The sequence below is a fragment of the Gadus morhua genome, chromosome 11 (assembly GCF_902167405.1).
Source record: "Gadus morhua chromosome 11, gadMor3.0, whole genome shotgun sequence".
NCBI classification, from domain to species: Eukaryota; Metazoa; Chordata; class Actinopteri; order Gadiformes; family Gadidae; genus Gadus; species Gadus morhua.
In genome coordinates, this window is record NC_044058.1 from 29,145,806 (window position 1) to 29,169,001 (window position 23,196).

Genomic DNA, 23,196 nt, shown 5'->3' on the forward strand with positions numbered 1-23,196 from the left:
TGTGTAGGCTAGGCGGTAACACATTTGTTACTGTGTGTCTATTTGTCTGCCTGTCTGCCTGCCTGTCTGCCTGCCTGTGTGCCTGTCTGTGTGCGTGTGCGTGGGCGTGTGTGTGTCTGTGCGCGTCTGGGTGTGTGTGTGTGCGCGTCTGTGTGTGTGTGCGTCTGCTCCACCTCCTGATGTGCTTCAGGGTGTAGTCCCTCTTCAGGTACTTGATGTTCTCGCTGACGGCCGACAGCGTCCCGTCCTCCCGGGAGAGGTGCTTCTCCAGCCACTCCACCACTGCCTGGTTACTGTCCCACAGGTAGGCCTGAACACACACACACACACACACACACACACACACACACACACACACACACACACACACACACACACACACACACACACACACACACACACACACACACACACACACACACACACACGTTACCCCCCATGGACCAGACTTGGACCCAGAGTGCGAAATAGACTGATTGCTTGCATCCATGAAATATTGTAATGTTATAGGCCTACTGCATATTGAGATCATTTAGATCGGCATTGCGCAACAATCGGGGGATGGGGACCCCCCGAATAGTGACGGGTATTTCGCACACTGCCTGGACCCCCACCAGACCTGGAACCCTAAAGCCCGGGACCCCCCACACACCTGGGGACCCTACTGCTGCTTCACATAACAGTCCGGCAGCCCCCCCCCCAGGCCGGCTGAAGGGGGGAGGGGCCCTGAACAATATCATACCCTGGTGACGGACAGCCCCCCCCCCCCCCCCCCCCCCTGCGCTCCAACCTACCTTGACGGTGCCCTCCGTCTCCACGAACCAGCGGCGCAGCATGGGCTGCAGGTGTCCGTCGCTGAGGTCGGGGTTAGCCTGCTGGATGCTGCGCTTCACCACCTGCTCCAGCAGGAGGCGCCGCAGCCGCCAGTAGAAGAAGCTCCGCACGTTCCTCCACTCCAGGATGTCCTGTCACACACACACACACACACACACACACACACACACACACACACACACACACACACACACACACACACACACACACACACACACACACACACACACACACACACACACACACACACACACACACACACACATTCATGTCTCCATCCCAGGGAGGAAATTGTTAGCATTGTTCAACTCAGGATTATCCGAAAAAATAAATACATTTTATTAAAAGATAGAACACTAAGTGTGGTAGGGCATACAAATATATATATTTTTTTATAATATGTTTTTCATGCTCAATAAGTGCATGTATGTCAATAACTAACGGTGCGTGTTGCCGTGTTCCCACGGTGACGCTATGTGTACATAAAGCCTGCCCTGTGTCGCTCCTTAACGAGACCCACGGGGGACAGGACGGGCCGGACTCACGGTGATGACGCCCTTCTCCTGCATGCGGCCGGGCGTGTCGTGGAGGTCCACAAACTGCAGCGCCACCTGGTGGTAGATGGGCAGCAGGAACTCCTCCCGGGCCCGGAGCTGCCCCTCCACGGCCTCGCGCTCCTTCTCAGGGAGGTCCGGGGACCCTGGGGGGACAGGAGCACCTCAGAGGGTCAGGGCCCGAGGACCTCCAGGAGAGACCAGACCCTGAGAACCTCCTCCAGGAGAGACCAGACCCTGAGGACCTCCTCCAGGAGAGACCAGACCCTGAGGACCTCCTCCAGGAGAGGCCAGACCCTGAGGGTCAGGGCCGGAGGACCTCCAGGAGATACCAGACCCTGAGAACCTCCTCCAGGAGATACCAGCTCTTAGAGGGTCAGGGCCTGAGGACCTCCTTAAGAAGATTGACCCTCGGGGCGTTTAGCAGAGGCTTTTATCCAAAGAGACTCACAATAAGTCCATTTGTCAGGAGAAAGAGGAGAAAGAGAAACAACAACCTATCTCTACAGTCGGTACTCTAAGGATGTTATAGAACCAGGTGCCCAGCACTAACCATCACTAGGTTAACCCGTTCCCCTTCCTCACCCAGCTGGTTGGTCAGGCCGGCGTACAGGGGGTCCAACCTCCTCATGGTCTTCAGCAGCTCCTTCCTCCTGAACTTGATCTCCACCGTCCCCTCGGGCTCCAGCACGCCCCCCCTGGATACGGGACAGAGCGTTACTCAGGACAGAGCGTTACTCAGGACAGAACGTTACTCAGGACAGAGCGTTACTCAGGACAGGAGAACGTTACTCAGGACAGAGCGTTACTCAGGACAGGAGAACGTTACTCAGGACAGAGCGTTACTCAGGACAGGAGAACGTTACTCAGGACAGAGCGTTACTCAGGACACAGCGTTACTCAGGCAGGGCGTTACTCAGGACAGAGCGTTACTCAGGACAGAGTGTTACTCAGGACAGAGTGTTACTCAGGACAGAGCGTTACTCAGGACAGAGTGTTACTCAGGACAGGAGAACGTTACTCAGGACAGAGCGTTACTCAGGACACAGCGTTACTCAGGCAGGGCGTTACTCAGGACAGAGCGTTACTCAGGACAGAGTGTTACTCAGGACAGAGTGTTACTCAGGACAGAGCGTTACTCAGGACAGAGTGTTACTCAGGACAGGAGAACGTTACTCAGGACAGAGTGTTACTCTGGACAGAGCGTTACTCAGGCAGGGCGTTACTCAGGACAGAACGTTACTCAGGACAGAGCGTTACTCAGGACACAGCTTTACTCAGGCAGGGCGTTACTCAGGACAGAGTGTTACTCAGGACAGAACGTTACTCTGGACAGAGCGTTACTCAGGACAGAGTGTTACTCAGGACAGAGCGTTACTCTGGACAGAGCGTTACTCAGGACAGAGTGTTACTCAGGAAAGAACGTTACTCAGGACAGGAGAACGTTACTCTGGACAGAGCGTTACTCTGGACAGAGCGTTACTCTGGACAGAGCTTTACTCTGGACAGGAGAACGTTACTCAGGACAGGAGAACGTTACTCTGGACAGAGCGTTACTCTGGACAGAGCGTTACTCTGGACAGAGCGTTACTCAGGCTCCAGATGTTGGATCAACTATAGGCAGTAGACAGACGCTGTCGTCACCTGTACTCACATCTACATCAGGGCATTCTGCAGACGCTTTTATCCAGAGAGACTTAAAATAAGTCCATTAGTCAGAAGAAAGAGAAACCACCATATATCACTGTCCGTAGAGCAAGGATGTTCACAGAACCCAGCGCCAAGCAGGTCACTAGGTTAACCCATTCCCCGTAGTCAACAACGATAGCTAGGATAAGACGCCATGTGACGCTAAGTGATGCTGAGTACTATTTTAAGTGCATATTTAAGTTATCTGTTAAACCAGAGGAGGGCCCGTGGGCAGCTACCGGCTCTCCTGGTCGGCGTAGAGCTCCATGCAGTGGGGGTTGATGGTGGGGTCGATCACCACCCACGACCCCCCCCTCAGCTCTGCGTGGGGGGGGATGTACACCAGCACGGGCTGCTGGAAGGCCCGCAGCGCGTCCACGATGTACGCCCCGAACTTCAGGACCTGGTCGTACATGTCTGAGGAGCAGAGGGGGAGAAAGGAGGAGAACGTTTAGAGGAGAGAGGGGGGAGGAGGAGAACGTTTAGAGGAGAGAGGGGGGAGGAGGAGAACGTTTAGAGGAGAGAGGAGGAGAACGTTTAGAGGAGAGAGGAGGAGAACGTTTAGAGGAGAGAGGAGGAGAGCGGTTACAGGAGAGAGGGGAGAGGAGGAGAACGTTTAGAGGAGAGAGGAGAGAGGGGGGAGGAGGAGAACGTTTAGAGGAGAGAGGGGGGAGGAGGAGAACGTTTAGAGGAGAGAGGGGGGAGGAGGAGAGCGGGGAGAGGAGGAGAACGTTTAGAGGAGAGAGGAGAGAGGGGGGAGGAGGAGAACGTTTAGAGGAGAGAGGAGGAGAACGTTTAGAGGAGAGAGGGGGGAGGAGGAGAACGTTTAGAGGAGAGAGGGGGGAGGAGGAGAACGTTTAGAGGAGAGAGGGGGGAGGAGGAGAACGCTTAGAGGAGAGAGGGGGGAGGAGGAGAACGTTTAGAGGAGAGAGGGGGGAGGAGGAGAACGTTTAGAGGAGAGAGGGGGGAGGAGGAGAACGCTTAGAGGAGAGAGGAGAGAGGGGGGAGGAGGAGAACGTTTAGAGGAGAGAGGAGAGAGGGGGGAGGAGGAGAACGTTTAGAGGAGAGAGGAGAGAGGGGGGAGGAGGAGAACGTTTAGAGGAGAGAGGAGGAGAACGTTTAGAGGAGAGAGGGGGGAGGAGGAGAACGTTTAGAGGAGAGAGGGGGGAGGAGGAGAGAGGGGAGAGGAGGAGAACGTTTAGAGGAGAGAGGGGGGAGGAGGAGAACGTTTAAAGGGGAGAGGAGGAGAACGTTTAGAGGAGAGAGGAGGAGAACGTTGAGAGGAGAGAGAAGCAGAGAGGAGGAGAACGTTTAGAGGAGAGAGGGGGGAGGAGGAGAACGTTTAGAGGAGAGAGGAGGAGAACGTTTCGGGGAGAGAGGAGAACGTTTAGAGGAGAGAGGAGGAGAACGTTTAGAGGAGAGAGGTGGAGAACGTTGAGAGGAGAGAGAAGCAGAGAGGAGGAGAACGTTTAGAGGAGAGAGGGGGGAGGAGGAGAACGTTTAGAGGAGAGAGGAGAGAGGAGGAGAACGTTTAGGGGAGAGAGGAGAACGTTTAGAGGAGAGAGGGGGAGAACGTTTAGAGGAGAGAGGAGGAGAACGTTGAGAGGAGAGGAGGGAGGGGGCAGGGGAGGGCGGAGGGGGAGGGGGGGGAGAGGGGGGGGAGGGGAGGGGGGAGGGGAGGTTCAGGTACCCTTCATGCCCCCGGAGAAGCCCCGCCAGTTGGCGAACACCATGAGGGGTAGGCGCTCGCGGTTGAAGTCGCTGATGGCCTGGGCCGTCTTGAAGGCCGAGTCGGGGAACCACACCTGCCCTGCCTGCTGCAGGAACTGGACAGGGGATCAATAACCAGGGGATCAATAACCAGGGGATCAATAACCAGGGATCAATAACCAGGGATCAATAACCAGGGGATCAATAACCAGGGGATCAATAACCAGGGGATCAATAACCAGGGATCAATAACCAGGGATCAATAACCAGGGGATCAATAACCAGGGGATCAATAACCAGGGGATCAATAACCAGGGATCAATAACCAGGGATCAATAACCAGGGGATCAATAACCAGGGGATCAATGACCACCGTTAGTACCCGGCTCTTCTCAATACTGTGGAACGCTCCGTTCACTAGAATGGCCCATCACAACTTCCGGCGGGGTATTACTTTTGATAATCGACTGTTGCTGAGCATATAAGAGTTGAGAATTAAAAAATAGTCCAGACCACTGGGACCCGTTCCAGTCCACTGGGACCCGGTCCGGACCACTGGGACCCGGTCCAGACCGGACCACTGGGATCCGGTCCAGTCCAGACCACTGGGATCCGGTCCAGACCACTGGGACCCGGTCCAGACCACTGGGATCCGGTCCAGTCCAGACCACTGGGATCCGGTCCAGTCCAGACCACTGGGATCCGGTCCAGTCCAGACAACTGGGACCCGGTCCAGTCCAGACCACTGGGACCCGGTCCAGTCCAGACCACTGGGACCCGGTTCGGACCACTGGGACCCGTTCCAGTCCACGGGGACCCGGTCCAGTCCACCGGGACCCGGTCCGGACCACCAGGTCCCGGTGGTCTGGACCGGACTGGACCCGGTCCAGTCCAGACCACTGGGACCCGTTCCAGTCCAGACCACTGGGAACCGTTCCAGTCCACTGGGACCCGTTCCAGACCACCGGGACCCGGTCCAGTCCACCGGGACCCGGTCCAGACCACTGGGACCCGGTCCAGTCCAGAGCACTGGGACCCGTTCCAGACCACTGGGACCCGGTCCGGACCACTGGGACCCGGTCCGGACCACCGGGACCCGGTCCGGACCACCGGGACCCGGTCCGGACCACCGGGACCGGGTCCGGACCACCGGGGCCGGGGGAGGTCCTACCTTGGCCTCAGAGTCCAGGTTGGCGGGGTCGGCGGGGACGGTGAGGTCCACGGCGCGCGTTTCCACGGCGATGACCCCCAGCGGGATGCCTCCTAGCCTGCAGTGGGGAGACGAAAGGTCAGACGCCTGACCCCCAGCGGCCGCGGGAGGATGTGGGGTCGGAGGTCGGAGGTCGGAGGTCGTACCGCGCTCGGCCCACCACCACCGTCAGCGCCCAGGACCCCAGGACCTCCATGAAGGAGCCGTGGTCGAAGAACCCGCTCTGCCACGCCCCCTTCACCGCTACACAACGACAACAACAACAACAACAACACCACATCAGAACCAGGAGGTAAACAGGAAGTAAACTGGTGATGAGTGGTTAGAAGTGGGGGGGCTTTAGAGGGGAGGGGGTTTAGGCCCGGCTGAGCTGTTCTGGGGTCTGAACCCCTCAAAGACCGGTCTACCTGCAGTGGAGGTGGGGGGCCCCCGTATCCCCGTACCCCAATACCCCCGTACCCCCTGACCCGCCCCTTAGAGTGGGGACGGCATCTCAGACATTTATTACAACAGAGTACTGCTGAATGAGAGAGATAATAAACTGAAGGGGGCGGGACTCACTGGGGTGGGGGCGGGACTACGACTGAAGGGGGCGGGACTCACTGGGGTGGGGGCGGGACTACGACTGAAGGGGGCGGGACTCACTGGGGTGGGGGCGGGCCTACGACTGAAGGGGAGAGAGAGGCTATGACTGAAGGGGGGCGGGACTACGACTATAGGGGGGCGGGCATAGGACTGAAGGGGGCGGGCCTACGACTGAAGGGGGCGGGCCTACGACTGAAGGGGGGTGGGCCTACGATTGAAGGGGGGCGGGACTCACTGGGGTGGGGGCGTCCTGCCAGCATCCAGCGCGGGTCGTAGGGGGTCTTGGTGGGGGTGAAGTCGATCTCTCGGTCCACGGGGTCGGTGGGAGCGACCACAGGGGCCGGGGACGTGTTGTTCTGACCAGAGGGAAACAGCACCACCACGTCATGTGACCACAGGGAAACAGCAGCACCATGTCATGTGACCACAGGGAAACAGCACCACCACGTCATGTGACCACAGGGAAACAGCACCACCACGTCATGTGACCACAGGGAAACAGCACCGCCACGTCATGTGACCACAGGGAAACAGCAGCACTACTTCATGTGACCAGAGGGAAACAGCAGCACTACGTCATGTGACCACAGGGAAACAGCAGTACTACGTCATGCACCGTCCCGGTGTCCAGAGTGAACATGAGGACATTGTTCCCGGTCTCCAGAGTGAACATGAGGACATTGTTCCCGGGTGATTCCAGACCTTGGGCATGTAGGAGAGCCACTGCAGGATGGTGAACACGCCCTCAAAGTCGTCGGGTACGGCCGTGTGCGTGACCCCGTTGTTGTGCATGATCTGGACCCCCCCCAGCTGGTTGTTGGAGGTGTACACCTCCCGGCCGAGCACCTACACACACACACACACACACACACACACACACACACACACACACACACACACACACACACACACACACACACACACACACACACACACACACACACACACACACACACACACACACACACAGCACTTCAAGGTGCTGTTCAGGGCTAGAGAACTCAAACAGTAGAACCCTAACACGAGGTAGGTTAACACATTGGGGTTCGAACCCACGACCATCAGACTGGGAGTCGACCTCCCTGAGCAGTAGACCTTCCTGTTTAAATGAAATGGGTTGTAATATATAATCCTAGATTAGTGCAGGTGGACCATCTCTAGGTGCGTCTCTTTAAATACATTTGATGAGGTTTGTGGTCTGAATTGTTCAATCCAATGCATGGCCAAGACCAGACCAGTAAGCCCAGTATGACCAGTGGCTGACGGCAGCGCCCCGATGGGTCCCGCGGTGCAGGAGGTCTGACCTTGTTGAGGGCTCCCGCCCCGGTCAGGATGATGTGGGAGTTCTCCACCTGGATCACCCTCTGGCCCAGACGCACCAGGTACGCCCCGATGCCAATGGCCCGGCACGTCACCTGCAGCCAGGACCAATCAGAAAGGGTTATGATGACCTCATCTAAACATGGTGTACGCCAGGACCAATCAGAAGGGGTTATGATGACCTCATCTAAACATGGTGTACGCCAGGACCAATCAGAAGGGGTTATGATGACCTCATCTAAACATGGTGTACGCCAGGACCAATCAGATCGTGTTATGATGACCTTGTTTAAAAAGTGGGTGTGAGTTTGAGTGTAAGAGTGAGTGATAGTGAGTAAGAGAGTGATAGTGAGTGAGGGATAGTGAGTGTGTTTCACCTTGTCCACTACCACCATGAAGCACATTAATAAACAACCGCTACGGTGGTCTACAGCCAGACAGACCGACAGACAGGACAGGACAGGACAGGACAGGACAGGACAGACAGACAGACAGACAGACAGACAGACAGACAGACAGACAGACAGACAGACAGCAGAGACCCCGGGTCCTACCATGCTGATGGTGATGACCTCGTTGTAGGCCTGCGACGTCTCCCCGGCGATCATCCCCGAGCCGCGGAGGTTCTCCACCCCCAGCCCGTCGTCCTTCCCGATGATGTCAGTGATGATGTACCTGAGGAGAGCCCGTCAATCAGCTGGAGCCCAGACCTCTGGAGGCAGGTTGATCAGCTGTATCCCAGTATAACTGGAGACCCATCCCCGCTGCTGGTGACTGTACTGTAAGAGGGTCGCCCCGTTACCTGGACTCCCCGCCCTCCTCCACGTGACGGCAGTGCACTGAGTTGGTGGCGCTGATGCGGGTGTAGTCGTGGGGCGTCAGGTACAGGTACTTGAAGCCCTGCGGAGGAACTCACGTTAAACTACCGCGCTCTGTACGAACTCACGTTAAACTACAGTGCTCTGTACGAACTCATGTTAAACTACCGCATTCTGTACGAACTCACGTTAAACTACAGCGCTCTGTACGAACTCACGTTAAACTACCGCGCTCTGTACGAACTCACGTTAAACTACAGCGCTCTGTACGAACTCACGTTAAACTACCGCGCTCTGTACGAACTCACGTTAAACTACAGCGCTCTGTACGAACTCGCGTTAAACTACAGCGCTCTGTACGAACTCACGTTAAACTACAGCCCTCTGTAAGAACTCATGTTAAACTACCGCGCTCTGTATGAACTCACGTTAAACTACCGCGCTCTGTACGAACTCACGTTAAACTACTGCGCTCTGTACAAACTCACGTTAAACTACCGCGCTCTGTACAATCTCACGTTAAACTACCGCGCTCTGTACGAACTCAAGTTAAACTACAGCGCTCTGTAAGAACTCACGTTAAACTACAGCGCTCTGTAAGAACTCACGTTAAACTACCACACTCTGTACGAACTCACGTTAAACTACCACACTCTGTACGAACTCACGTTAAACTACCACACTCTGTACGAACTCACGTTAAACTACCGCACTCTGTACGAACTCACGTTAAAATACCGCGCTCTGTACGGACTCACGTTAAACTACAGCGCTCTGTAAGAACTCATGTTAAACTACCACGCTCTGTATGAACTCACGTTAAACTACCACGCTCTGTACAAACTCACGTTAAACTACAGCGCCCTGTACGTCCTCAGTTGAAGCTACAGCGCTCTGTACGTCATCAGAGGAACTCAGTTGAAGCTACAGCGCCCTGTACGTCCTCAGTTTAAGCTACAGCGCCCTGTACGTCCTCAGCTGAAGCTACAGCGCCCTGTACGTCCTCAGTTTAAGCTACAGCGCCCTGTACGTCCTCAGTTGAAGCTACAGCGCCCTGTACGTCCTCAGTTGAAGCTACAGCGCCCTGTACGTCTTCAGTTGAAGCTACAGCGCCCTGTACGTCCTCAGTTTAAGCTACAGCGCTCTGTACGTCCTCAGTTGAAGCTACAGCGCTCTGTACGTCCTCAGTTTAAGCTACAGCGCCCTGTACGTCCTCAGTTGAAGCTACAGCGCCCTGTACGTCCTCAGTTTAAGCTACAGCGCTCTGTACGTCCTCAGCTGAAGCTACAGCGCCCTGTACGTCCTCAGTTTAAGCTACAGCGCCCTGTACGTCCTCAGTTGAAGCTACAGCGCCCTGTACGTCCTCAGTTTAAGCTACAGCGCTCTGTACGTCCTCAGCTGAAGCTACAGCGCTCTGTACGTCCTCAGTTTAAGCTACAGCGCCCTGTACGTCCTCAGTTTAAGCTACAGCGCTCTGTACGTCCTCAGTTTAAGCTACAGCGCTCTGTACGTCCTCAGTTTAAGCTACAGCGCCCTGTACGTCCTCAGTTGAAGCTACAGCGCTCTGTACGTCCTCAGTTTAAGCTACAGCGCCCTGTACGTCCTCGTCAGAGGACCTGTTCTAACCCACTCAGGGGTCCCCCGTCCCAGCCTCACCTTATAGGGGTCGGCGGGGTCGATCCAGGCCACCTGGAACATGCCGCGGACCTCGTCGGCCAGGCCGATGCGGGCGCCGCTGTTGGCGGCGATGAAGACGCGGGGCAGCCCCTCGGCCCGGGCCAGCTCCGATGCCCGCAGGAACAGCTCGACCTCCTGGGGCCCGAAGGACCCGATCAGGTGGGTGATGTCGTTGCAGATCACGATGACCTCGCGGCCCCCGGGGTACTCGGGGGTCTTCATCCTCATGCGGAACGCCACCATGCCCACCTGGCCGGGGGGGGGGGGGGGGGGGGGGGGGCAGCGGTGGGAACGTTACCAAGAGAGACTCTCACTAACAAGGACACCAAGGTCAGACTTCGTGATTGGAAGTTCAGAATTCGAACTTCGGGTTCGAACGACAAATAACGGAGGGGCAAATTATTCCCCGGAAAACCTGCGGTGAGTTGATGAATGCCGCGGAGGGAAAACCTTGTTCACGGGATTTCAGAATTATTCTATATCCAGTATATGAAATATGTCAACTTTTCCCCCTTCAACATTAACTACCCAGTCCAGACTGAACAACATGGAGGAGAGGGGGATGGACTGTGTGTGTGTCTGTGATGTATCTGTGACGTGTCTGTGAGTGTGTCTGACGCGTCTGTGAGTGTGTCTGTGTCTGTGATGTATCTGTGACACGTCTGTGAGTGTGTCTGATGGAGCGTGGCCTACGTCGTTGTCTCCGGGGAGCCGGTTTATCTGGGCCAGGCCTCCCTCCGAGTCCAGGACCAGCTCTGTGCACAGCAGCACGTCCTTGGGGCAGCGATCCCCGGGGCCCCACTGCTTGAACAGCGCCTGGGGACGCAGACAGACGGGGGGGGGGGGGGGCTTAGGAGGGCCGGGGGGCGCAGAGGAGGAACCTACTGACCCTGATGACCCCATGACCTCCATGAGATCACCTCCACACTCGAGGAGGAGCCGGGCATCGAGCAGCGGGTACCTGTCGGAACATCTCGGGGAAGTCGTATACGTAGGTGGTGCCCTGGCTCTGGGCCTGGAAGCGCTTGGCCTGCAGCAGGTCCTTGGTGACGTAGGGCGTGTTGATCAGCATGCCGTGCAGCGGGCCCTGCTTGTCCCCGTACGACTGGAACATGATCTGGAGCCAGAGTCACCGTCGGGTTAGAAACAATAACACAACTATTAATCATTATAGTTCATAATAACAGCTTATTTATAGAGGGCCTTTTCCAAACTAGTGCTTTGCAAAGTGCTTCAACTGATAATACAAATGACTTTCGTTGTCCTTCCACAGGTATGAGAGCCGGGATAATAAGATCCTATAAGAGATGATAGATAGCATGGAATAAGAAATAAAATAGACGTTTCTTTGATGATGACCACATGATTGAAGTCCTCCTGACTCCAAGTCCTCTAGACCCCCCTAGAGGGGGTCTAGAGGACTCCCCTCTAGACCCCCCTAGAGGGGGTCTAGAGGGGGGTCTAGACGGGGTCTACAGGGGGTCTAGAGGGGTCTAGAGGGGGGTCTAGAGGGGGTCTAGAGGGGGGTCTAGAGGGGACTAGAGGGGGGTCTAGAGGGGGGTCTAGAGGGGGTCTAGAGGGGGGTCTAGAGGGGGTTCTAGAGGGGACTAGAGGGGGGTCTAGAGGGGGGTCTAGAGGGGGTCTAGAGGGGGGTCACACCTGTCCAGAGCAGGGCTCTAGAGGGGTCTAGAGGGGGGTCACACCTGTCCAGAGCAGGGCTCTAGAGGGGTCTAGAGGGGGTCTAGAGGGGGTCTCACCTGTCCGGAGGCGGGCTCGGTGACCTCCTTGTACAGGCTGATGTCCAGGTAGTAGCCCGACTCGTTGGTGAGGAAGAGGCGGACGGGGACCTGGTGGCCGGTGGGCGTCAGGCGGATGTTGATCTTCAGCTCGGCCTGCAGCACCCGCAGCTTCCAGAGGCGGCTGCCGTAGCGCATCACCATGGAGCGCACCGACTCCTCGATCTGGAGGAGGAGGAGGAGGAGGGAGACATGAGGAAGAGGAGCGCATCACCATGGAGCGCACTGACTCCTCGATCTGGAGGAGGAGGAGGAGGGAGACATGAGGAAGAGGAGCGCATCACCATGGAGCGCACTGACTCCTCGATCTGGAGGAGGAGGAGGAGGAGGAGGAGGGAGACATGAGGAAGAGGAGCGCATCACCATGGAGCGCACTGACTCCTCGATCTGGAGGAGGAGGAGGAGGAGGGAGACATGAGGAAGAGGAGCGCATCACCATGGAGCGCACTGACTCCTCGATCTGGAGGAGGAGGAGGAGGGAGACATGACGAAGAGGAGCGCATCACCATGGAGCGCACTGACTCCTCGATCTGGAGGAGGAGGAGGAGGAGGAGGAGGGAGACATGAGGAAGAGGAGCGCATCACCATGGAGCGCACTGACTCCTCGATCTGGAGGAGGAGGAGGAGGGAGACATGACGAAGAGGAGCGCATCACCATGGAGCGCACTGACTCCTCGATCTGGAGGAGGAGGAGGAGGAGGAGGGAGACATGAGGAAGAGGAGCGCATCACCATGGAGCGCACTGACTCCTCGATCTGGAGGAGGAGGAGGAGGGAGACATGAGGAAGAGGAGCGCATCACCATGGAGCGCACTGACTCCTCGATCTGGAGGAGGAGGAAGAGGAGGAGGAGGGAGAAATGAGGAGGAGGAGGAGGAGGAGGAGGAGGGAGACATGAGGAAGAGGGGGAGGAGGAGCAGGAGGAGGAGGAGGAGGATCATTGGACTGCACACTACACACTGTACACTACACACTCTACACACTACACACTACACACTGTACACTACACACTGTACACTACACCCCGCGGTGGGTCCGTCAGAGAGTGGCCCCAGGGGCCGTACCTTGGAGGGGTCCATGATGACGGTGGGCACGAAGTTGAGGAAGATGTGGTTGCAGTCGGTGCGGTGGACGGTGTGGCTGGAGGCCACCTCCAGCTCGTCCATGGCCTCCAGCAGGAGGCGCTCTCCCTCGTTCTGCAGGTACTCAAAGGACGCCTCCTGGTGGAGGAGAGAGGGAACACAGAGAGGAGGAGACAGTGAGGAGGAGACAGTGAGGAGACAGGGAGGAGGAGACAGGGAGGAGACAGTGAGGAGACAGGGAGGAGACAGTGAGGAGGAGACAGTGAGGAGACAGTGAGGAGACAGTGAGGAGGAGACAGTGAGGAGACAGTGAGGAGACAGTGAGGAGACAGGGAGGAGGAGACAGAGAGGAGACAGTGAGGAGACAGTGAGGAGGAGACAGTGAGGAGACAGGGAGGAGACAGGGAGGAGACAGTGAGGAGACAGTGAGGAGACAGGGAGGAGACAGTGAGGAGACAGTGAGGAGACAGGGAGGAGACAGTGAGGAGACAGGGAGGAGACAGGGAGGAGACAGTGAGGAGACACTGAGGAGACAGTGAGGAGGAGACAGTGAGGAGACAGTGAGGAGACAGGGAGGAGACAGGGAGGAGACAGTGAGGAGACAGTGAGGAGACAGTGAGGAGGAGACAGTGAGGAGACAGGGAGGAGACAGTGAGGAGGAGACAGTGAGGAGACAGGGAGGAGACAGTGAGGAGACAGGGAGGAGACAGGGAGGAGACAGTGAGGAGACAGGGAGGAGGAGACAGTGAGGAGGAGACAGTGAGGAGGAGACAGTGAGGAGACAGAGAGGAGACAGGGAGGAGACAGGGAGGAGACAGGGAGGAGGAGACAGTGAGGAGACAGTGAGGAGACAGTGAGGAGACAGGGAGGAGGAGACAGTGAGGAGACAGGGAGGAGACAGTGAGGAGACAGGGAGGAGACAGTGAGGAGACAGGGAGGAGACAGGGAGGAGACAGTGAGGAGGAGACAGTGAGGAGACAGGGAGGAGACAGGGAGGAGACAGTGAGGAGACAGTGAGGAGACAGTGAGGAGGAGACAGGGAGGAGACAGTGAGGAGGAGACAGTGAGGAGGAGACAGTGAGGAGGAGACAGTGAGGAGGAGACAGGGAGGAGACAGAGAGGAGACAGTGAGGAGACAGTGAGGAGACAGTGAGGAGGAGACAGAGAGGAGACAGAGAGGAGACAGTGAGGAGGAGACAGTGAGGAGACAGTGAGGAGACAGTGAGGAGACAGTGAGGAGGAGACAGTGAGGAGACAGGGAGGAGACAGTGAGGAGACAGTGAGGAGACAGTGAGGAGACAGTGAGGAGACAGTGAGGAGGAGACAGTGAGGAGACAGGGAGGAGACAGGGAGGAGGAGACAGGGAGGAGACAGGGAGGAGACAGTGAGGAGACAGGGAGGAGACAGAGAGGAGGAGACAGTGAGGAGGAGACAGTGAGGAGACAGGGAGGAGGAGACAGTGAGGAGGAGACAGTGAGGAGACAGTGAGGAGACAGTGAGGAGGAGACAGTGAGGAGACAGTGAGGAGGAGACAGTGAGGAGGAGACAGTGAGGAGACAGGGAGGAGACAGTGAGGAGACAGGGAGGAGACAGGGAGGAGACAGGGAGGAGGAGACAGTGAGGAGACAGTGAGGAGGAGACAGTGAGGAGACAGTGAGGAGACAGGGAGGAGACAGTGAGGAGACAGTGAGGAGACAGTGAGGAGACTACTGGTCGACGGCTACCGGTCGACGGCTACCGGTCGACGGCGGGCATCGGGGATTGAACCCACGGCCTCTCAGCGTACAGTACCCCCTCACCACCAGACCGTGCTGCCCGCTATTATGATCAGCATAATAAATAGATCTATACATCCCCCCCCCCACCTTGGTGATGAGGTCCGAGTGGCGGATGATGGCGCGGATGAAGAAGCGGTAGTCGGTGACCTCGGCCCCCTGGGGGGCCCGTGCGGCCCCTAGGTACAGGTGCATCTTGTGGTTGGCGCAGGGGACCGCCCTCAGCTCAAAGTTCCTCATGCGGTTGAGCTCCAGCTGGAAGGCCAGAGCCGGCTCCAGGTTCCGGTAGATCCGGTCCTCGGTGAACTGAGGGGGGGGCAGGGCGCCAGACAGTGAGGGGATAACCTCTATAATGTATACATCTATAGATCTATACATCTATACATCTATACATCTATACATCCATCTATACATCTATACATCCATCTATACATCTATACATCCATCTATAGATCTATACATCCATCTATACATCCATCTATAGATCTGTACATCCATCTATAGATCTATACATCCATCTATAGATCTTTACATCCATCTATTCATCCATCTATAGATCTATACATCCATCTATAGATCTATACATCCATCTATACATCTATAGATCCATCTATAGATCGATCTATAGATCTATAGATCCATCTATAGATCTATGCATCTATACATCCATCTATAGATCTATACATCGATGTATAGATCCATCTATACATCCATCTATGCATCCATCTATACATCTAACAAAAAAAACACCCATAATGACCCCTCTTCAAGAGGTATAAAGTGCTCTATACCAAAGAACAGCGGCTTAAAGTCTATACAGATTACAGAGGAGGAATATGCAAATAAAGACAACACAGTTAAAGCAAACAAGATTAAATTAAATTTAGAAAGTGAGTTAATATCGTTGTTTAGACGATATTAACTCTAAATATCGAAAATCGTATATCTGTAGCTTCTCAGCATCTCCCACGACCCTGATACGAGTACCAAGCATGACGCAGGCATTACGGTGACAGGAGAGATGGATCTTACCCCGTCTCTGGCTCTGAAGGTGAAGAACTTGGGGAACTCCCTCTGTGAGACAGAGTAGGATCAGTAAGTAGAGAAGAGAGTCACGGAACAAAGGCCACAGAAGGCTGGCAGAGGGAATGTACACAGTGTACACATTACACATCAACGGGCACTTCAGACAGAAGGTACTGGGGAACAGAATACCAGATAATGGACTGTTATGATATCAAAGAGCAAACGCTGCTGCATAACTACTCAGAACCACTGGACCAAAGGGTTAAACGTCCTTAAACGTCTGTAGTTTACAGTTTAAAAGACATACGTGTTATACATCAGTAAGGATCATGTATTCACATCCCCGTGTGGGGAGTCCTCACCTTCTGAGCGATCAGGAAGGTGATTCTCCGGATCCCGTACTCAAAGAGCAGAGCTTTCTGTCGAGACAAAATCCATCCTGTCAGAACCCGGAGCCAGCGACGGGAACTCACCTCCCAATCGCACACCACCACACAGCGGCAGAACACACACCGAGGGGGGGTGTGATGGGGTTGTAAGGGTGGAGGGGGGGGGTACCTTGGACTGGGTGTAGGCGGTGAGCTCCGTCACCAGGGCGTCGTCCTCCTCTGTGTCCGCTGATTGGATGGACACGTTGATGATGTGGATGGGGTTCCCCTGCATGCTCTGGGAGGGGGGGTAGCAGATCAAGATCCATCCATCTGTCTGTGTATCTATCATTCCATCCGTCTGTCTATCTGTCCATACCTCAATCCACCATCCATCCACCAACACACACATTTATCTATCTATACATCTATCTATACATCTATCCACCCGTCTATTCATCCTTCTATACATCCATCTATCTATCAATACATCCATCTATCTATTGATACATCTATACATCCATCTATCTATCCATCTATACATCTATAGATCCATCTATCCATCTATACATCTATCCACCCATCTATACATCTATCCATCTATACATCCATCTATCAATGCATCCATATATCTATCTATCCATCTATACATCTATCCATCCGTCTGTCCACGGGAGGGTTCACACTCCCAGCAGCCATCTTGGATCTCTTTCCCGCTCTAATAAGGATGATGGCGGCCACTGGCTGCTCTGTGGTTCTAGAGGCCCGGGATGGGGGCCACTGGCTGCTCTGTGGTTCTAGAGGCCCGGGATGGCGGCCACTGGCTGCTCTGTGGTTCTAGAGGCCCCGGGATGGGGGCCACTGGCTGCTCTGTGGTTCTAGAGGCCCCGGGATGGCGGCGACTGGCTGCTCTGTGGTTCTAGAGGCCCCGGGATGGGGGCCACTGGCTGCTCTGTGGTTCTAGAGGCCCGGGATGGCGGCCACTGGCTGCTCTGTGGTTCTAGAGGCCCCGGGATGGCGGCCACTGGCTGCTCTGTGGTTCTAGAGGCCCGGGATGGCGGCCACTGGCTGCTCTGTGGTTCTAGAGGCCCGGGATGGCGGCCACTGGCTGCTCTGTGGTTCTAGAGGCCCGGGATGGCGGCCACTGGCTGCTCTGTGGTTCTAGAGGCCCGGGATGGCGGCCACTGGTTGCTCTGTGGTTCTAGAGGCCCGGGATTGCGGCCACTGGCTGCTCTGTGGTTCTAGAGGCCCGGGATGGCGGCCACTGGCTGCTCTGTGGATCTAGAGGCCCGGGAGGCGGCCTGTGGCGCTCCGAGCGGACCTTGCAGCTCTCCTCGTCGTAGAGCCCGGAGGAGGACTCTGGGAGCAGCGGGCTCTCCAGGAAGGACTTGGAGAAGGAGGAGATGATCTCATCGATGTTCCTGTCATGGCGGAAACACAACCGAAGAAGAGGAGCACAAAGCCTTTCAGCTGAGGACGCAACAAACCTCCCAAATACAATTTTGAAGAAAAACAAAGCAATATTTAAGCATGTTAAGCGTCTTAGAGTACCATATTAAGCGCTATATAAATTTCATTTATTATTATTATTATTATTAATGAATGAGTGAACACATGAGTGAATACATGAGTGAGTGTGTGAGTGAGTGAGTGAGTGAGTGAGTACCTCTTGAAGTCCTCGAAGCAGTGGAAGGCTGCCATGGCGCCCATGCGCTGGCAGGGAGGGGACAGCGCCCCCTCCAGGAAGAGCTCGCTGCCGCGCCTCATCTCAAACCCACTGCAGCCGCTGACAGGAGCCGCCACCCTGGAGGGGGACGCAGCCGTCAGGAGAACAGAGCGGTCAGGAGGAGAACAGAGCGGTCAGGAGGAGAACAGAGCGGTCAGGAGGAGAACAGAGCGGTCAGGAGGAGCAGAGCGGTCAGGAGGAGAACAGAGCCGTCAGGAGGAGAACAGAGCGGTCAGGAGGAGAACAGAGCGGTCAGGAGGAGAACAGAGCGGTCAGGAGGAGAACAGAGCGGTCAGGAGGAACAGAGCGGTCAGGAGGGGAACAGAGCGGTCAGGAGGGGAACAGAGCGGTCAGGAGGGGAACAGAGCGGTCAGGAGAACAGAGCGGTCAGGAGGAGAACAGAGCGGTCCGGAGGAGAACAGAGCCAGCACACACGTAACGCGAGAGACGGAGAGACACAGAGAGAGAGAGAGAGAGAGACACAGAGAGAGAGAGAGAGAGAGAGAGAGGGAGAGACAGAGAGAGAGAGAGAGACACAGAGAGAGAGAGAGAGAGAGAGACACAGAGAGAGAGACAGAGAGACACAGAGAGAGACACAGAGAGAGAGACAGAGAGACAGAGACAGAGACAGAGAGAGAGAGAGAGAGAGAGAGAGAGAGAGAGACTCAGTTTATCACACAAGGTTTGAATATGAATGTTCGTCAGTACCGTTTCGTTCGAATTAAAAAATAAATGTAATTATTTTCTCAATAATTATGGATGTTTATTGTTTTTTCAAGGTATCATGAAATGTGTGTCAACAATGATAACAGTGTCCTCGTTAAGATAAAGACGTCTGGGAATCATGGACAAAATTCTCTCCATTCAGCAAGTTTATAACAGCTAGCATTAGTCTAGTATAACATGTAGTATAATTAACTCAGGCTTTGATATTTCATGAGGTTCATTAGGATGCCAAACAAGAAGAGTTCCTCTCCAAATATCCAATTTGCATCATTGGATCAAATATAATCATTTAAAATTATATAAATATTGTAAAGCAAGCAAAAAAGCAAATGAAATAGGACTTGTTAGAGGGGGCTTGAAGAACAACATGAAATAAAAGCTGACTGAAAACGTAATGTTGTTAGACATTCAGACATTCAAATGAGCATGCAAAAATATAACTTTTACTAATTAAATGATTATATTTTACACAACTAGACTACTAAATCTAAGACAGGGTAGGCTGGAGTATCAGCCCAACCAACAACAACGAGTCATACAAGCTACAACAGTACTGAGGATCCTGAACTACGCCAAGTGTGTTTGGGACGGCCCCGTGACCCGTTGGCCGCTACGTCATGACAGAAGCCGGGAGGAAGAGGAGGAGGAGGAAGGAGGAAGGAGGAGGAGGAGGAGGAAGAGGAGGAAGAGGAGGAGGAGGAGGAAGAGGAGGAGGAGGAGGAGGAGAGAGAAAGGAGGATGAGGAAGGAGGAGCAGCGCGGAGCATTCAGCATGCGAGGGCTGCAGGTGAGCTTTACTCTACCTGTTCAGAGTGGGGCTGCTCTCTCTGAAACAAGACCATCCACAGGAGGGGTTAAGAGCAGTGAGGGCATCACTTATTATAGATTAAAATCCTATTAATATTAAAGACACAGGATGCCTAGCCGCGGCACATTCACATTAATGTCCACGAGGTTAACCGTTGGTAGTTAAGGGTCAGGTTAGAGCTAACTCCAGAGTAATGGGACCAGGACACAGAGGGAGGAGAGGGAGCGAACGGCCTGGTACATATCCCCAGAGCTCCCGTCTGAGCCCCACCCAGACTGAGAGGAGGCGATAGGAACCGACTCCATGCTCACACCTCTTTTAAGAAGTCAAATATAGAAGCACACTAAGGACATCTGATCGAAGTGTGAGCAGTTCACAGAGAGAGAGGACATCTGGATGCAATTAAACAAAGTCTCTATAAAAAGAGGGGTAATATAGGAGCATAAAGTGAGGATCGAGGAGGAGTCTACAGTCTGACCCTAAGGGGTTAACCCCTAGTATTAGTCTGGTTACCGGTTAGGGTGAGACGAGGGCAGCATGAACTGGAAGTCCACGGCGCACGTCCCGTCGTGCAGCTGGTAGTGCTGGAGGCTGTTGAGCTCATAGGCGATGTAGCCCCTACGGACGTACACCTGGAGGGAGGGAGGGGGAGAGAGAGAGAGAGAGAGAGAGAGAGAGAGAGAGAGAGAGAGAGAGAGAGAGAGAGAGAGGTTAGGGTACATACACCTGAACATGAGATGTTCAGTGTGTGGATGAGAACATGAGACGTTCTATGTGTGGAGGTCTCACCTCCAGGGCGGCCATGCAGACCACCTGGTTGGCGTGGTAGAAGAAGTTGGGCAGGACATCAAAGATGGAGGTCTCAGAGATGATGAGTTTCTGTAACAAACAGATGAAGTATTAACATGGTGCTTTATTATCAGCCCGAATCCTGGGTGTTTCCCAGCAGAAAGTGTAGCACAGCAATCAGACTTAAAAAATATATTTTAAACTGAATAAAAAGTGACTCATAGCACTGATTAAGGAGTCAGGCCTCTTTTTTTGACTGAACATCGGAATGGTCGTCTCCTTCTGACCTTGAGGTTTTCACTCTGACCTTGAGGATCTCAGAATCACCTTGAGGATCTCAGACTGACCTTGAGGTTCTCAGACTGACCTTGAGGTTCTCAGACTCACCTTGAGGTTCTCAGACTCACCTTGAGGGTCTCAGACTGACCTTGAGGTTCTCAAACTGACCTTGAGGTTCTCAGACTGACCTTGAGGTTCTCGGGACAGAACTCGTGGCCGTACATGTCGATGGCGGACAGGAAGATGGACTCCACCTGGTTGTGTCTCAGCTCGTAGGAGGGCAGGTGGGAGGCGATCAGCACCTACGACACACACACTCAGCTCAACCAGCCAAACACTAACTGGAGCTTTAACTACTAAAATAACAACACATGCTCTCCACACAACAAGTCAAACTTCTACGTTTCATGTAACTTTAACACAAAAATAACAAAAAAACCGACTTGAAATACGACGTTTTGTTCTACTGACAACCAACACAGCTGAACGTCTACAGAGTCTGTTTATCACGCTCCTCAGCGAAGAAATAAACTGCAATTTTGTACCGCATTTACAGACGTGAGCACGTTTCCCCTGGTATCAGGCAGCGCGACACAAACAGCGACTGGAATCAAATCGCTTCAACGCACTGAAACGCAGTGAGGACGTAGAGCTGTTCCACCGCTCACTCCCAGAGGATCTCCAGAGAAACCAGCACAAGACCGCCCCGACGTGGCCGTATGCTCCACGAGAGGCCGGAGATGCTGGCTGAGTGACAGCAGGACGTCTCACCTGTCGGGCGCGCAGGGCTCTGACTGACAGCAGGAAGTCTCACCTGTCGGGCGCGCAGGGCCACCTTGGAGTTCTCGGTCCGGCTGAGTTGGGTGAACTCGTCCAGGATCAGCGAGAGCTCGTCGGCCAGCGTGGAGTCCTTCCCGCAAAGCTGGTCCTAGATCAGAGGAACGTCACACAGATCAGAGGAGTGTCACTCAGAGCTGGTCCTAGATCAGAGGAGCGTCACTCAGATCAGAGGAACGTCACACAGATCAGAGGAGCGTCACTCAGAGCTGGTCCTAGATCAGAGGAGCGTCACGCAGATCAGAGGAGTGTCACTCAGAGCTGGTCCTAGATCAGAGGAGCGTCACTCAGATCAGAGGAGCGTCACTCAGAGCTGGTCCTAGATCAGAGGAACGTCACTCAGATCAGAGGAGCGTCACTCAGATCAGAGGAGCGTCACTCAGATCAGAGGAGCGTCACTCAGATCAGAGGAGCGTCACTCAGAGCTGGTCCTAGATCAGAGGAGCGTCACGCAGATCAGAGGAGTGTCACTCAGAGCTGGTCCTAGATCAGAGGAGCGTCACTCAGATCAGAGGAGCGTCACTCAGAGCTGGTCCTAGATCAGAGGAACGTCACTCAGATCAGAGGAGCGTCACTCAGATCAGAGGAGCGTCACTCAGATCAGAGGAGCGTCACTCAGAGCTGGTCCTAGATCAGAGGAGCGTCACACAGATCAGAGGAGTGTCACTCAGAGCTGGTCCTAGATCAGAGGAACGTCACTCAGATCAGAGGAGCGTCACTCAGATCAGAGGAGCGTCACTCAGATCAGAGGAGCGTCACTCAGATCAGAGGAGCGTCACTCAGATCAGAGGAGCGTCACTCAGAGCTGGTCCTAGATCAGAGGAGCGTCACTCAGATCATAGGAGCGTCACTCAGATCAGAGGAACGTCACTCAGATCAGAGGAGCGTCACTCAGATCAGAGGAGCGTCACTCAGATCAGAGGCGGGCTTTGTGTGGGTTTATGCAGGAACTGGATGGTTATCAACAAACGTGGTCAAAGAGAACCTGAACCTAACCTTATGCTTTATGATTTACTGTGAAGATGGTGTTTATAAAATGAAAGCCTAAATATGAGCATTGTGCGTGCGTATTGAGGGGTATCAGTGTGTGTATTGAGGGGTATCAGTGTGTGTATTGAGGGGTATCAGTGTGTGTATTGAGGGGTATCAGTGTGTGTATTGAGGGGTATCAGTGTGTGTATTGAGGGGTATCAGTGTATTGAGGGGTATCAGTGTATTGAGGGGTATCAGTGTATTGAGGGGTATCAGTGTGTGTATTGAGGGGTATCAGCGTGTGTATTGAGGGGTATCAGTGTATTGAGGGGTATCAGTGTGTATTGAGGGGTATCAGTGTGTGTACTGAGGGGTATCAGTGTGTGTATTGAGGGGTATCAGTGTATTGAGGGGTATCAGTGTGTGTATTGAGGGGTATCAGCGTGTGTATTGAGGGGTATCAGTGTATTGAGGGGTATCAGTGTGTATTGAGGGGTATCAGTGTGTGTACTGAGGGGTATCAGTGTGTGTATTGAGGGGTATCACTGTATTGAGGGGTATCAGTGTATTGAGGGGTATCAGTGTATTGAGGGGTATCCGTGTATTGAGGGGTATCA

At 54.4% G+C, this 23,196-nt stretch overlaps 1 protein-coding gene across 4 annotated transcripts in view; it reads right to left on the reverse strand.

Annotated features, from left to right (window-relative positions):
- Nucleotides 1-23,196, reverse strand: part of acacb (acetyl-CoA carboxylase beta) — a 43,309-nt gene that overhangs the window by 1,120 nt on the left and 18,993 nt on the right. For all 4 annotated transcript variants that reach the window (XM_030369978.1, XM_030369980.1, XM_030369979.1 and 1 more), the window contains 29 exons: nucleotides 21,585-21,698; nucleotides 20,959-21,072; nucleotides 20,492-20,581; nucleotides 20,216-20,334; nucleotides 19,698-19,721; nucleotides 18,110-18,247; nucleotides 17,765-17,864; nucleotides 16,634-16,741; nucleotides 16,438-16,494; nucleotides 16,082-16,123; nucleotides 15,140-15,355; nucleotides 13,257-13,412; nucleotides 12,155-12,358; nucleotides 11,359-11,514; nucleotides 11,091-11,213; nucleotides 10,377-10,646; nucleotides 8,705-8,802; nucleotides 8,457-8,577; nucleotides 7,887-7,997; nucleotides 7,285-7,428; nucleotides 6,818-6,938; nucleotides 6,144-6,240; nucleotides 5,959-6,055; nucleotides 4,768-4,903; nucleotides 3,317-3,494; nucleotides 1,974-2,086; nucleotides 1,380-1,534; nucleotides 795-965; nucleotides 174-310 (listed from right to left, as the gene is read on the reverse strand). In XM_030369978.1, the coding sequence (XP_030225838.1) occupies nucleotides 174-310; nucleotides 795-965; nucleotides 1,380-1,534; nucleotides 1,974-2,086; nucleotides 3,317-3,494; nucleotides 4,768-4,903; nucleotides 5,959-6,055; nucleotides 6,144-6,240; nucleotides 6,818-6,938; nucleotides 7,285-7,428; nucleotides 7,887-7,997; nucleotides 8,457-8,577; nucleotides 8,705-8,802; nucleotides 10,377-10,646; nucleotides 11,091-11,213; nucleotides 11,359-11,514; nucleotides 12,155-12,358; nucleotides 13,257-13,412; nucleotides 15,140-15,355; nucleotides 16,082-16,123; nucleotides 16,438-16,494; nucleotides 16,634-16,741; nucleotides 17,765-17,864; nucleotides 18,110-18,247; nucleotides 19,698-19,721; nucleotides 20,216-20,334; nucleotides 20,492-20,581; nucleotides 20,959-21,072; nucleotides 21,585-21,698 (3,710 nt within the window). The remainder of the gene's footprint in view (nucleotides 1-173; nucleotides 311-794; nucleotides 966-1,379; nucleotides 1,535-1,973; nucleotides 2,087-3,316; nucleotides 3,495-4,767; nucleotides 4,904-5,958; nucleotides 6,056-6,143; nucleotides 6,241-6,817; nucleotides 6,939-7,284; nucleotides 7,429-7,886; nucleotides 7,998-8,456; nucleotides 8,578-8,704; nucleotides 8,803-10,376; nucleotides 10,647-11,090; nucleotides 11,214-11,358; nucleotides 11,515-12,154; nucleotides 12,359-13,256; nucleotides 13,413-15,139; nucleotides 15,356-16,081; nucleotides 16,124-16,437; nucleotides 16,495-16,633; nucleotides 16,742-17,764; nucleotides 17,865-18,109; nucleotides 18,248-19,697; nucleotides 19,722-20,215; nucleotides 20,335-20,491; nucleotides 20,582-20,958; nucleotides 21,073-21,584; nucleotides 21,699-23,196) is intronic.